At 42.6% G+C, this 15,090-nt stretch overlaps 1 protein-coding gene across 2 annotated transcripts in view; it reads left to right on the plus strand.

Annotated features, from left to right (window-relative positions):
- The window catches only part of FEZ2 (fasciculation and elongation protein zeta 2), a 36,872-nt gene that overhangs the window by 14,282 nt on the left and 7,500 nt on the right, over positions 1 to 15,090 (plus strand). Inside the window, exons 5-6 of one of the 2 annotated variants that reach the window (XM_080686664.1) lie at positions 1,124 to 1,392; positions 14,324 to 14,404. In XM_080686664.1, the coding sequence (XP_080542790.1) occupies positions 1,124 to 1,392; positions 14,324 to 14,404 (350 nt within the window). The remainder of the gene's footprint in view (positions 1 to 1,123; positions 1,393 to 14,323; positions 14,405 to 15,090) is intronic. The other variant, XM_080686665.1, reaches the window with a different exon arrangement.

A 15,090-nucleotide genomic window follows, 5' to 3' on the forward strand; every position in this document is an offset into this window, starting at 1 on the left:
TCTCCGCTTTCCACTAATGCTCGGGCATATTTTGATCAGGGACTAGGTCATAGTCACCTTTGAATCCTGTGTCATTCAGCTCGGGCTGCTGTAACAAAGTACCGCGAGCTGGGTGGCTGAGACAACAGACATTGGTGTCCTCACAGTTCTGGACGCTGGAAGTCCGAGATCAGGGTGTCAGCAGGGTGGGTTTCTTCCGAGGCCTCTCTCTGGGGCTTGCAGATGGCCGTCTCTCTCTGTCCTCTCCCGGACTTGCTCTGTGAGCATCTCTTAGTCTCCTTTCAGAAGGGCATCAGTCACGTTGGATTAGGGCCCACCCTCAGGACCTCATTTTCAGTTAATTCTCTCTGAGGACCCTCCTCCAAAACAGTCACAATCTGAGAGGTCCTGGAGGTTAGGACTTCCACGACGTCCTCTCTCACATGAGGGGATGGGCTGAGAAAAACTCAGATGGGGTTCCAGTGAATATTCTTCCTTTCGTCTTCGCAGTACTCAGTAACATGCACGCACTGGGGCCTGTGTGATTAAATATGCATTCAGTTTAACTCTTTCAAATGGACGTCTCTCTTCAGAAGTGCGCCAGAACCCTGCGAACTTGCTCGCGGTTTCTTGTCAGCAGGTAGTTTCTGTACTCTGTCAGCTTTTCCCTGTGTTCGTTCTTTCCTATGTACAATTTTTTCAGTCTTGATTGATGATTGATTTAGACAAGTAAAAAAGTTTCTTCTCAGCCCTTTAAGAAATAACTTTGCTCACCTACTTCTACTTTACACCTGCCCACCAGAAGTTTTAGGATTCTGAGATCACGAACAAGTTAATTGTTTAACATGGGTGGGGAACCTTTTTTCTGCCAAAGGCGATTTGGATATTTATAACATCGTTCTCGGGTCATAAAAAATTATCAACTTAAAAGTTACCCTTCTATATTTGGTCAAACATTTAATTAACTCACCCCTAGTGCCTTGGCAGGCCAGCCCAAATGATTTTCTGGACCTTAAATGGCCCACGGGCTAGACGTTCCCACCCCTGGCTTAGAATATGGCATCGCTCCTTGGCATGAAGCACCTGTGTGCTCACTTGAAACATTTTTGCCTTAGCATCTGCTGTGCTTTCCTTTTGGTCATAGGAGTAAAACGGCTCTCAGTATCTGAATTAAACGAACTCCTGGAGGAAATTGAGACTGCCATTAAGGAATACTCCGAAGAGCTGGTGCAGCAGTTGGCCCTGCGAGATGAACTAGAGTTTGAAAAGGAAGTGAAGAACAGCTTTATTTCTGTTCTCATTGAAGTGCAAAACAAACAGAAAGAGCACAAAGAAACAGCCAAGAAAAAAAAGAAACTCAAGAATGGCAGCTCTCAGAACGGGAAGAAGGAGAGAAGTCATATGCCCGGCACAGTAAGTGATGTTTTGCAGGAGGCATGGCGCAGTGGAAATGGTTTCCATGGCAATCCCAGCACTCCAGCCAGCTCAGGGGGTGGGGTACATGTGCAGGAGTGGGGTGCTTCTCCCCAGGGTGCTGATGGGATTCTGCTCAAGACCACCACTGTGTGAAGCTCCTTCAGAGGTGTTTTCATGGTGAAGGCATAATGCTTATCAGGGTAATCCAGTACTGAAATGTTTAGGAGAGAAGTAGAAGGAAGAGACAGAATAAAAAAGGCTGGGATTTTGTTTGTCTTAAAGAAACAAAGCTTTAGAAGTGACCATTTTAATACATCAGAATGTTGTTGGTGCTTATTTATGTATGGCTGGTGCACTTATGAAGGGCGATTTGTTTTCTTATTTTTGCTTATCTCTTATGGGTTGTAGAATAAAAAACGAAAAGGGGGTGCATTGAGAGGTAGCCGAGCTGCGCTGAGCCTAAAAGCACAGATTGGCTTGTAAACAGCTTCCTCCTGATTTGTCAATGAAGTTGGAAAATGCAGGTGGCAGGCAGTTATGTGACATCAGCCATCTGGCTGAGTACTTGATAGACTAGAATATTACTGACTGGTGAAAACAAGTTTGGAATATTTGATTCTTTGAGTCTGTATATTTTTTTGTTTTCTGCTTTTTCATTTTAAATGGTCCTATTTCACTTGATTAAAATTTATCATAAATATCAACTGTCAATTATGAGATGTATTTCCTTATTGATTTTATGCTCTTTCATTTTGCTTTGATCAGTTGAGACCTTGTATATTGCCCCTTCATTTTGTTTGTATGAAAGAATGTTAGTTTTATTTTTAAAGTCTAATGATTAGACAAAGGGATCCATTTTTCTAAAGGGCACATACCTTTTATGGTATTGATAACATGGCAATGCAAATCACCACAAACCAGCTATAATGATTTGTAATAATAGAAATTCTGTCTTTAAGGCTTGATTTGTTATTTCTAAAGAAAAGTTATCAGAACAATAGATCTCCTGGACCACATGCTGATGGAATCCAGGGAGCAGTTAATACAAACAAATGGAATCTTCCCATATATAGCCTCTTCATTATACTGTGTTTGGCCTGTGAGTAAATGGGTGTTTTCTTACTGTAATGTCTGTTTGTACATATAAAGGATGTAACTTACAAACTGACATTGAAAATGTTCTCAGAGAAATGGTACAAAGTATTTTCAAGAAATGGCAGTATTGACTGCATAGGTGTTTGATCACTTCCAGTGGCTACTCTTCGGAAAAAGATACTAAAAAACCCCAAAACATTTGTTTAAATATACAATCATGGAAAGTTTGCTTTAGAATATCAGGGACAATATATCTCTTATTTTAAAAATTGCACCCTTTAAATTACTCAATTATACAAATGTGATTAAATAAAATACTTAGTTTAAAGGTTACATAGCATGGTTGGTAATTTCTGTCTATCTGCTTTTAGAGATTACATGTAAATCCTCTACTTATTGGTGTTAACACTTGGCTTCAGAAAATAAATTTATCCCTAAAGGGGTTTAAAGGCTGCTTCTTATAACTCCCATATAAAAAGGGTTAGAGTGGATTCACTGTGTAATTTTACTTGGCATTTATATTGAGCAGTTAGTTCTTACTTGAACCTTTATTAGTCTTAAGATAGTCATAGTAACAGTAATTTTAAATATTTGAACTTGTGAAGTTGCCTCTTGAATCCTGATCTATTTGTTCAAAACCTTTAATCAGGCTAGAAATGGCATTGCTAAGCTTGTGGTACTCTAGCTTCTCAAACCTAAAATGCCAGAGAAAGACCGTCCCATCTGTGACACAAGGAGCCTGAAACCTGGGATTCTGAAAGTAGAGGTAGGGGGCTCAAAGAACCCAAAAGTGAAAGGGTCAGTTGGAGAAAGAGATCCCCCAGATAATGCCTTCCCACACATGTTATGTACATGCAGTTTTGGCAAGGCAGATCTCTCTGCCTTCGCTATTGTCAGTGATACTAAATCTAAAAATTGGTAGCTTTCCCAGCCCGTGTGGCTCAGTGGTTGAGCATCAGCCTATGATCCACGTACAGGGGTGGGCAAACTTTTTGACTCAAGGGCCACAATGGGTTCTTAAACTGGACTGGAGGGCCGGAACAAAAGCATGGATGGAGTGTTTGTGTGAACTAATATAAATTCAAAGTAAAGGAGCGGAGGGGAGAGCAAGAGAACCCTCCGCTCTTTCGGCTCCGCGGGCCGGATAGAACAGCCGAACGGGCCGGATCCGGCCCGCGGGCCGTAGTTTGCCCACAGCTGATCCAGGAGGTCATGGTTCAATCCCAGGTCGGGCACATGCCCTGGTTGCGGGCTCCATCCCCAGTGTGGGGCAGGCGGAGGCAGCCAATCAGTGATGCTCTCTCATCGATGTCTCTCTCTTCCTCTCCCTTTCTCTCTGAAATCAATAATGGTGACTTTTTACAGATAATCATATGTCATCTGGTTTCTAATTAATTAGTCATGTTTTTCTTTCTTCCTTAGATATTATTTTGTTTTATGAGCAGGACTTGGACTTTTTCCTTAAACATGGAATAGTTTCCTTTCATTTTTCCTTATGTATGTTTCAGTGAAACAGAACATCAGCTTGTAGTTGGTATAACACTTTATTCAGAATTGCTAGCTTGTTCTCTTTTAGCTTATTCTCTTTGCTCTAAAGATACTGTAATGAAATATCTGGGTAGAAATAGAGCAGAGGTAAACTTTGTAGCTGTTAATCTTGGAGACTTGTTTTGTTTCAAACATATTCTACAGTGAAAAAACTGGGGGCTTAGGGTTGCTATTTAGAGCATTAGAAAAATTCCTTGGGGACATGAAAATACGATTAAATATGGAGGAAAGCGAGTGTTTTATAGAATGACATGTTACCTTGATTTGTTTTTAATTTTACTTTTAAAAATAAATGTTGGGTAAACTAAAACAATACTCACTCACCGGCAGATAAGGTGTCTTCCTCGTGCCAGGCATGCTGTCGATGCAGCGCTGAATGAAGTGGCCTCCGGGAGCTCACGTCTAATGAGGGAGACAGGCAATAAACAAGAAAAAGAATGAGTAGACAGTGTAATATTAGGGATAGTAAATGTTACCAAGGAAATAAAAGACTGGGTGAGATGGTCCATAGCGACAATGTTGAGGAGCTGTTTTCAGCAGGGTAGTCACTGTGTCACTGCTCCTGACTGGCAGGGCAGGCTGTCCTGTCCCTTTGCCACTCGCTCTTTGGAGGGGTGGTCGGAGGAGTAGATCTTCTCTTTGAAAAGTGACACCCAAGAGAGCAGGAAACTTTGTATCTCCCTGTCTTGTTGGTCAGCATCTGGAAGAGCAGAGGGGGTGCGTAGAGACTGGAAAGATGCTGCTAGTCAGTGTGCATTTCTTCGAGCTGACTGCTGTTTGAGGCATTGGCGCTTCTGTGTATCCACTGCCTTTTTGTGGAGTGGCCCTCCTTTCTTCTTTCTCTGTACACTTGGGGGGATTTTTTTTTTAAAGCTCATCCTTCAAAATCGTGGTCAAGCATTGTCTTCCTCTCTTAGAACTTCCTCAAGACTCCCCCTCCTCCAATATGGGACTGACTCCTCTCTCCTTTTGGGTTAGTATTACTCCTTTAATGAGTTCTGTTAGCACTGTCACGACATAGTGTTTTTGTTTCGTTTGTTTTCTTGTCTGTTTGTGGTATGGTTTTCTAAGGATAGAAAATGTGACTTTGTTTTCTTCGTATCCTTAGGTCCAACATTAGGAACCTAATACATTTCTGCTGAATAAATGCATGAATGAAAGATCAACTTGCAAATCTGTATTTTACCTTGGGTCTTTTTGCTAGGTGCCAACCCGCTGGAGGCTGAATAGAATATTAAGAGCTGTTGATTAAGAGCTCTGTTTGAATCCTGCTTCTGCCACTGGGTACATACCATACCCTTTTGAGTTCCAGAGGGATTAAATGAAATAATGTATGTACAAGTCTAGCATTATCCTGTGTAAATGCTAGTTATTATATGTCCAATTGCCCACGAGACATTTCTACCTGAATATCTTGTAGGAATCTGAAATTTATCATATCAAACCAAGTTACCATTTTCCTAAAGTTGAAAGAAGGTAGCAGAGAAGTGGCAAAGGGGCTGATCCATACCTGCCCCCTCCTTTTCTAAGTAGTTGTGCTTGAAAGGGTGAAGTTTGCCTTGTACACATACTTGATAAATATTAACACATGTTCAATAATAATTTGTTGATATTTGGTATTACTCTGCATTTTACTTTATTGCAGAGAGCATTCCTAACCATTAGTGTAGGGCTATAAAATGGAAGGCCATTGTAGGGAGGAGAGAGTCATGGCTGTGTCATGTTATGTTTTAATAAATTACACCTATGAATTATGAAGTGAAACAAATTTATTTTATAAAAGATAGCATTACTTAGAGAAACACATATCCATTTTTTAATATTTTACCATTATCTATAGTTTGTATTTTGCAATGGGTTTTTGGTGTATCATGACCCAACAGTTAATGTAATAAAATCAGGAGTTGAGTTCTGATTCCTTGATGTCCTGGAGAGTTTTGTTAATTGTTCGTTAATATAATACATGTTTGAGTAAAGACCATAGTATGCCAAGAAATTGTATTATTATTATATACAGTTTAGAGTATCCGTAAGCATCAGGAAAGAAATTATAAATTTTTAGGATTAGTTATTTTACTCTAGTTTTAGTGTCTCTGAAATGTTTGGCAATACATAATTTAATTAGCATATTTATTAAATTATATAAAAATTTAAAAAGATATCTAGATACAAAAATATTACATTATTTGATACTATTTCACTTAACTCCTAACTGAAAATCTTCACATTACATCTTTCTGTTCTGAGACTGAATTTATAAAATGGTAGTTTAATAGTCAAGACATTTTCAAGTACTTATCTGTTTGGTATAATTTATATTTTTCTAGATCTGATTTTTTGAGAAAATTATCTTTTGTAGAATCTGCATTTATAATTGCTTTATAGTTCACATTAAAATTATTTGATTTGAAGAAGTGTCAAAATAAGCAAAATCAATTTTTACATCTTAAGTAATATCTTAATAATCATTTGAGTAATTTCACTTGGTAATTTTTAAAAAATAATTCTTTACTGTTGAAAGTATTACGTATGCTCCCTTCCCTGCCCTCCCCCCCCCCCCCCCCGCCCCATCCCAGGCCTCTTTCACCTTCCTATTGTCTGTATCCATGGGTTAAGGTCTTTGGTTGATTACCTCTCACCTCCCCATCCCCCCGTTACTTGGTAATTTTTTTACATTTAGCTATTGCTTTTAATTCTGTTTTCTCATGTTTTTTTATTTTAAGAATTTTAATTTATTAAAAATGAAAACTACTGTTTTATTTATTTTTTAAATATATTTTTATTGATTTCAGAGAGGACGGGAGAGGGAGAGAGATAGAAACACCAATGATGAGAGAGAATCATTGGTTGGCTGCCTCCTGCATGCCCCACACTGGGGATCGAACCCGCAACCTGGTCATATGCCCTGACCAGGAATCGAACCATGACCTAGGCTGATGTTCAACCACTGAGCCATGCCAGCTGGGCAAAAGCTACTATTTTATAGTCAAACTACTGACAATGATGTGATTTATAAATAATAATAATTATATTTTAATTTCACTTTATTTTAGAAGTCATGAGTATAAAGAATATTAATGGAGTAAGAGTATAGTTTTGATGCAAAGCATTTCTTAATTGCTTTTCTTAACCTTTTTTTCTGACATTGAGCTTTGATATTGAAAGTTTTAAAAGATTTTCTGGCTAGTTAGAGATCTCTACCAGCTGGTATCAGATGAGGCTAAAATTTGGTAGCAGAAATAGTCTGAATTTCCTGGCTTCCTGGTTAGTTTTGCTTCTTTGTCTTAGATCCTGCTTTCTGTGAAATTAGTTGACCTGTGCTGGACTCGATAAAACAATTAACAAACTACGACATTATGTCTGATTCTAGTTGCCTTTCAGTTTACGTAGAGTGTCCTAGCTGTATTCTTTCTGTTGTTAAGAAAGACCTTGAATTACCTAAAAGGGTTACTTGTTTTCTGTTTTAGCTTTTGGCTGATTTCGGTATTCAGTTATAGACAGTAGTGTCTTTTCTTCATGTTATCGTCATTCCTTAAGCTATGAGACTGTAATCAGGAACTTGTTATTTCTCAGTTGTCATTTTATTCAGTGAGGAGAAATTGAAATACTGTTTTTACTGTTCTGGAGAGAGGTAGAAAGATATGGTTATTTCTCCATGGGAATTTTGTCCCAAATGTTTTTCTAGCCTTTTTAAAGGAATAACCCAGACATTTTTTTTGAGTATTTAAATTTGCTGAACACTTGCTAAAATGCTTTCCCTGGATGATCTCATTGAATATTCACAACAACCCTATAAAGTAGACATTATTATTATTATTTCTGCTCTTTCATAAATGAGTAAGTTTGGATCACAGAACCAGCATGCATGGGAGCGCGGCTGTGCAGAGCTATGCAGGGGCCGGTGCAAGGATGACACCCCCTTTTCAGTTCTGAGTTACGCGGGCCTGTTGTGTATGGGCGTGGCGATCTTGGCTCATTATAGATTTAAAAATAACCATCTGTATCTTGTTTACACGTTGTTGCTCCTGGTTTTGTCTGAGAACAGTTTCTAAAGAATGGCTGATTTTGAGACTTTTTATACTGATGCACCCAGGGGAGGAAATGGTCACGGGACACTTGCGAGTATTCTCAGTACCATTGTGTGATTAAAACCCCTTGTTTGTGAGCCCCTTCCCCGTCACTTTGGCATTTTGTCAATGCCGAGGGGAACAATGAAGTGAATACCGTAGTGCTTAATCATTTTCCTGCTTTAAATGGGCTCCTACCAACAGTTCCATCCCGAGAGGCATGTTGCAGAGCTGTTAGCCGCTCATAAAGATGGGTGGGAGGGGTGGTCTTCCCTCTGGCCCAGTTAAGAACATGAGCGCCTCCTGTCACGGCACCGGCGCTCAGGGTAGTAAATGTAGTCTCTCTAAGTGAGGTGAAGGTTACCAAAAGGTAAACATCATCTGTCTCCGAGGCTTTATCTTTTTAAGATTCATTTTGCCTTCCCAAAGGTCGTGTTGTTTTTTACTGGGAGGTCATAAGGCAGACATAGTGTGCTCTTCAGGGCTCTTTCCCCATTTCTTCCTCGTCTCACCACCGCGTCTTTCCTGCCCTTAATCCGTCTGGTTCATTGATCTTCTGCTTGCTACTCTCTTTGTCATCCTGGGGGTGTGTGTTTCTCAGTCACACTGTCTTACAAACCAGGCCAACACACTGGCTAGTACTTCATCGTACTTCGTTAACCTCGCGCCGACTCCCCGCCAGGCTCTTCAGCGCCTTTTTCAGAAGTCCGTTGTTCACGCCTTTGACAAATTACTTTATATCTTGTCATGTCATCTTCCTCCTGTTCACCCTCAGATTATTTTTGCCTTTTAGCTGTTTTAAAAAATTTTCTCTCCTGCAAGACGGCAAGAGGCCTCATGATACGGTGATCCACAGGCTCGAAGACTCCTGGGCTCTGGTGTTAGGAGTGCGATAACGTTGGCGTAGCGCACCTAGACAGGTGCCTGCTAGGACCCAGGTCCTGTGCCAGTCACTGGGGTAGAGAGGGAGGTTAGTCTTGCTCCTTCCTCAGAGTGTATTCACTTCCTCATCGTGACATGGAGCCTTTGGAGTAGCTGTCTGTGAATAGCGCCTGGCCTTGCCATTCTGTCCTCCCAGAGCACTCACGTGTGACCTTTCAGTCCTCTACTGTGTGTGTGTGTGTGTGTGTGCGCTTTCGATTTGTCTTAAAAAAATAATCTGTCTTGGTTGAATTAATTCATAGATTCATAGGCTTTGCAAATAAGACCCTTAACGAGGATATTTATGCATCTGTTCTCCAAGTGAGGAAACAGGCCTGGCAGGAGGGCCTGCCGCCATCAGTTAGTGGGAAACCTGGGAGAGAGCCCGGATCTCTGATGTCTGGATTGACATTTTTCTATCCCAGTTGACTGTTGAAATATTTTCTGATTCCAAATACGTTTGACTATGGTGTGATCCTGGTTTCACAGAAAAATCTGGACGTGTAGTGGTTGGTGGTAATTGGTGAAGAATTTTGCAGTTTAAGCCAATGACTATCCATCACATGCCTCCTGTGTGCTGAGGACGGGCCTGTGCTTTGTGGGCGTGCAAAAGGAGAAGCCATTATTGCTGGCCTTAAAGACCTTGAGAATTGTTGAATTTAATAAAAAATTACCTATCTGCATCTAACTAAAATTTTTCTTTTTTTCCTCTGCTGTTTTTCTTTACATCTTGTGCCTCATCTCACTTTGACAAAAATATTGTAATTACCTTTTTTTAAACTGTTGTCAGACAGACATATACTGATCTTTAATTATGTGCCAGGCATGGGTGTAAAGGGTAATGAGTGAATCCCAGCCTCCGGGGCGAGCTGCCTGTGGGCTGGGGACCTGGAGGACACGCCCTTTACGACACCGAGTGCAGTGATCCTCGCCCAGGCCAGCTTGCCCACCAGGCGTTAGGCAGTGTCTGGAAACATTTGTCATTGTCACGCTGGGTGAAGTGGGGGCAGTGCCACTGGCATCCTGCTTAGTAGAGGCCAGAGGTGCCATTTAACACCCTGCAGTGCATGGGACTACCCGGGGCAGAGAATGACATACTCAGAATGTCAGTGGTGTCATGGCTGAGAGACGTACATGGAGTGTGATCATTGTTTTTAGTGCTTTTTGTGCCTGGCGTACATTGCTGTTGCCCCCGTTTGGGAGGCTGAGCTGAATCTGCACCCTGAGGACAGGAAGAAGAGTAAGGAGGGGCAGGCATTCTGAGCGTTGGGAGTGGTACGGGCAGCCACCTGGAGGTGACGTCTGGGGACCGCAGGTTAGGGACACCTGGGGGCCACAGGTTAGGGACACCTGGGGGCCGCGGGTTAGGGACACCTGGGGGCCGCGGGTTAGGGACACCTGGGGGCCGCGGGTTAGGGACACCTGGGGGCCGCGGGTTAGGGACACCTGGGGGCCGCGGGTTAGGGACACCCCGGGGGCCGCGGGTTAGGGACACCTGGGGGCCGCGGGTTAGGGACACCTGGGGGCCGCGGGTTAGGTACACCTGGGGGCCGCGGGTTAGGTACACCTGGGGGCCGCGGGTTAGGTACACCTGGGGGCCGCGGGTTAGGTACACCTGGGGGCCGCGGGTTAGGGACACCTGGGGGCCGCGGGTTAGGGACACCTGGGGGCCGCGGGTTAGGGACACCTGGGGGCCGCGGGTTAGGGACACCCGGGGGCCGCGGGTTAGGGACACCCGGGGGCCGCGGGTTAGGGACACCCGGGGGCCGCGGGTTAGGGACACCCGGGGGCCGCGGGTTAGGGACACCCGGGGGCCGCCTGGGAACCACAAGTTAGGACACCTGGGAACCGCACGTTAGGGACACCTGGGGGCCGCAGGTTAGAGACACCTGGGAACCGCAGGTTAGGGACACCTGGGAGCTGCAGGTTGTCCATTATGACTCGAAGTTGAGGGAGGGAGAAAGAAGGAGAGGAAGTAAGTCAAGAAGAGGGTGTGTTAGTTGCCAAATGGAAGCCAGAGAATGGATGGCGCCGTATGCCACGCTGCAGCATTTGGTCTTTATGGAGAGGCTATGGGAACCAAAAAGAGGTTGAAGTGGGTTGTTAAACACGGTCGGATTTGTCTTCGGAAGGGTAACGTCAGTGTTCCAGAGAGAACTAACTGGAAGGAGACAGCGAGGGACAGAGAGTTGATGTGGAGGCTGTGGCAGTCACTCAGGGAAGGAATGAGGCGAGGAAGTGTCAGATAGTTGCAGTTCAGCGATATTGAGGAGGTTGCCTGGATTGGTTTGGGCACCAGGGAAGGGAGGAGTTAGGGTCAGGTCACTGGTCTCTGACTTGGCAAATGCAGACAGAACACATGTTCCCTTTTCCCAGAGGGAGCTCTGCGGTATCGTCCACCGTGACTGTGCCCAGCCTCAGGGCACCGTCTTTGGGGGCTGGCCGCCCTTTCTGTCAGCCCTGGATGCAGCCCCTGATGGTCCCACCCTAACACACCAGCACACAAAGATGGAGAGGGACAGGGCTGCTGCAGTAAAAACTTCGGGGAGGAGGGCGGAGGGACATGTCAGTAGCTACAGTTTTGTGTCCTGCTGGAGAGGAGCAGGACCCTGTGCACTGGCCGCACAGGGAACTCCTAGGTCGGCCAGTTTGGCTGCGTTGGGTTTTGTTGTCGGAGAGGATCTTTTTTGTCCATTGTCCTTTGTAGCTCATCTGGGAGGCTGTGTACGTCACGTTTCAGCTCAGATGTCACCTCCTCAGAGAACTTTCCTCTGACCTCTCGGTACAAAGCAGGCATCCAGTTTTAACTGCCCTGTTGGAGCTATCGGCAGGACGCCGCTGTCTGTGGTTTTCTGTTCATGTGCTGGTGTTACTTTTGCTGCCTCTTACACTGCAATGTCAGCTCATGAGCGTGGGAGGGGTTGTGGCTGATGTGTTCACTTTGGATCTGTAATACCGCGGTATCATCGGGCTCAATATATTTTTTGAAAGAATGAGTAAATGAATGAGAATTATAGAATGCTGAAGGAGGAACAGGTTTCTTATTTTTTAAAAATATATTTTTATTGATTTCAGAGAGGAAGGGAGAGGAGGAGATTGAAACATCAATGATTGGAGAAAATCATTGATTGGCTGCCTCCTGCACACCCCACACTGGGGATTGAGCCCACAAGCTGGGCCTGTGTCCTGATCTGGAATTGAATCGTGGCCTCATGGTTCATAGGTGGACACTCAAGCTTGAGATTTTCTGAATTTATATCTGGTTTTAGTGTGCCCATAGACAGTGGAGTCAGGTAATATAGGAAATTAAGTAGTTTTCTCTTTGTTTTGTTGCTTTTGAAAATAACTATCTTTAATAAAATAAAAAAATGAGTTGACATTTACTTGAAAAGAGTTTCCTATTATTTTTATTATAGATTCTGGAGCCTACGATAAGTCATCTCTTTTGATAGTGTGTTTAAAAAGTGTGAACAAACTATATGACAGCATGTGAAAAATCTACACAGGTGGTTATCTGTAGGCTTTTCTTTTAAAACAAGCCAATTCCATCTAAGGTAACAGACCGCTGTCAGCAGAGTGAAGCATGTGCAGTCAAGGAGTCTTGCCCAGCCCTGATTCTTGCTAAAACGCAGCCTGGGAGGACGGGTTGGGGAAGGAGGGCGACTCAGGAGAAGCACAGCTGAGCGCAGGCTTGTCCGACGTGGTGCTCAGAACCTCAGCAGCGCCATTGCCCTGTGACTAATGCAGGCCCACTCTGCTCCTTCCGGGGTGGAGCCTTTCGGTGGTCTCAGCTTTTTGTTGTCTGGATTTCTTTATATTTGTAACGTTCATTGAAGACCTAAAAGTGCTTTTGTTTATGTAGGCATATTTTGGTTCTATAGGGTATATATTATATATTGAGGTTTATCATATCAGAAATTAAAACTCTTACGTATATATTAATTCATTAAAAATACCAATAAGAAATTCATTAATGCTCACATAAATAATATTTTCATGAAAAATAACTATTTCAAAAAGTTTAGTGAGCACAATGGCATTGCTGTGCATTTTTGTCAGTCTCATTAATATCTGGCTTAATTGAATTCAGCTAAATTTTCAAATCTGTTTCTGCATCCAGTCAGTCATTTGGAATATTTAATTCTAAGTTTTTAGAGAATGAGATTTAAAAAAACAAATTATGTGTTAGTATTTCTAAGAAAATAATTTAGCCTCATGGGCCCCTGGAAGGGTTTCTGGCACCTCATGGGGATTCCTTGGACCACAGTTTGAGAACCACGGGGCTAAACTATACATTTCTTGAGGGCAGAGACCATTGCCTTGGTTTCTTTTCTTCTGTTCCTGGGAGACTTATAAAATATTCATCTTGATTCCTCACATGTGTTTACTGAGTCAACTTTTCCCTATAAAATTGCAGGGAACGGAACCATCCGGTGAATCAGGACTGACCTTCCTTTGCAGGACGCCTTTCCCCTAGTTAGTCATCGTGTAAGAATTAATCTAAATCTTTTGACTCAGCAGCCATTGAGGTGCCACTGACGCTTTTCACTGTGTCTGATGACATGGTAGACTGGCTACAAATCAAGAGAAGACGTCTGGAAAGAAGTATTCCCTTCCCAGTGCCATGAATTCTAGGAAGTCTTGGAGGTTGCTGGGAGAAATAAGCTGGAATTGTTTCCTGGAAACGGAGTGGGAAAGTCCTTGCAGGAGAGTTAGGGCCTGGCTGGCACATGCGATCCACTGTGCTCCTCCGGGTGCATTTCCTGCGCCCAGGCAGGGGCAGGTGGCCCGGGAGCAGGTGGGAAGCTGCAGTCAGCTCTCCAAGGAACAGCATTTCATTTGCCAAGTGCTGTGTCAGGGCTCTCCAAACTCACAGCAGAAATACACAAACTCAGGCTGAAAACACTCGTACTGTTGGCGCCAAGTTTTCAGACTTTTGAGAAAATGTAGGTAAACGATATCAAAAGGTATCTTAACAACTGTGGTAAATTTTGCATAAAACAAATATGTGTGCAACTTGCAATGTTTACATTGGAGCAAATTTACTAACTACGTTAGGAAAAATCTTCATGAATACAGTGGCATAAAAGCAGTTGTTTTTGCATTTGACTTGCAAAGAAATGGAAGCAAGAACCTTTTAAAAATAGCATGAATTTGTCTGCTTTATCTGAATGAGTAGTGGCATTTTCTAACTGCTTGCCTCTTGGGCACGTCCGTTACTGTGGTACATTCTTACTAATAGTCTTTGAACTTCTTTCTCTGTCCTTCTCTTCCGGGCCGTATATTGCTGCCTTTAGCGCTTCAGCATGGAAGGGATCTCAAATGTCATTCAGAATGGCCTCCGCCACACCTTTGGAAATTCAGGTGGAGACAAACAGGTGCTCGGTTATCCTTATTTTCCTCATTCTCTGCTCTCTCATTCTCTGTGTAAGTGAAGGTTCTGAAAGCTGGCAGTTTTACTAACTTACTAAGACTGTTGCTTAAAAGAGAAATGCAAGTTCATAATATTTACAGTCTTGAAAATACATAGAATTTCCCGTTAGGAAAAAGCAGTGTGGACTAAATGCATTCTTAATGCATGTTTCAGAGCTCCGTTTTCCACTTTCACCTCTAAACAGATACTAACATGTACACATAATTAATTGCATGTGTAGAATATATAACCGTGAAAAATAACTAGACTATGCATGCTACTCTAATTCTAAAAGTTTAAGAAACAAGATCTTATTTTTGGGAAAGAGAATCAGGAGTTGGTATCTTTTGGATTAGTGTTCCAGCTCAGAAATGTCTATAGAGTATCTCTTACCTCTTTTTAAATGATACTCATGTGTTTTTAAGGTATATCATATAGTCTGCCAAATAGCTTGTTTACCAAAGGCATGAAACACTTTATACATAGATATGAGTATAGTAACTTGCTTTTTATTAACAAATTTGTATAATGATTTTAGAAATATCACGAACATGGGGAACATCTACATTGAATATGCTTAAAATGACTTTTCACAATTTGAAATTTTCACCTCAAAAAGAAAGCTCTTCAATTTAGCTCGTAAGTGAAGCA

The sequence above is a fragment of the Plecotus auritus genome (genome assembly GCF_963455305.1).
Source record: "Plecotus auritus genome assembly, chromosome: 8".
NCBI classification, from domain to species: Eukaryota; Metazoa; Chordata; class Mammalia; order Chiroptera; family Vespertilionidae; genus Plecotus; species Plecotus auritus.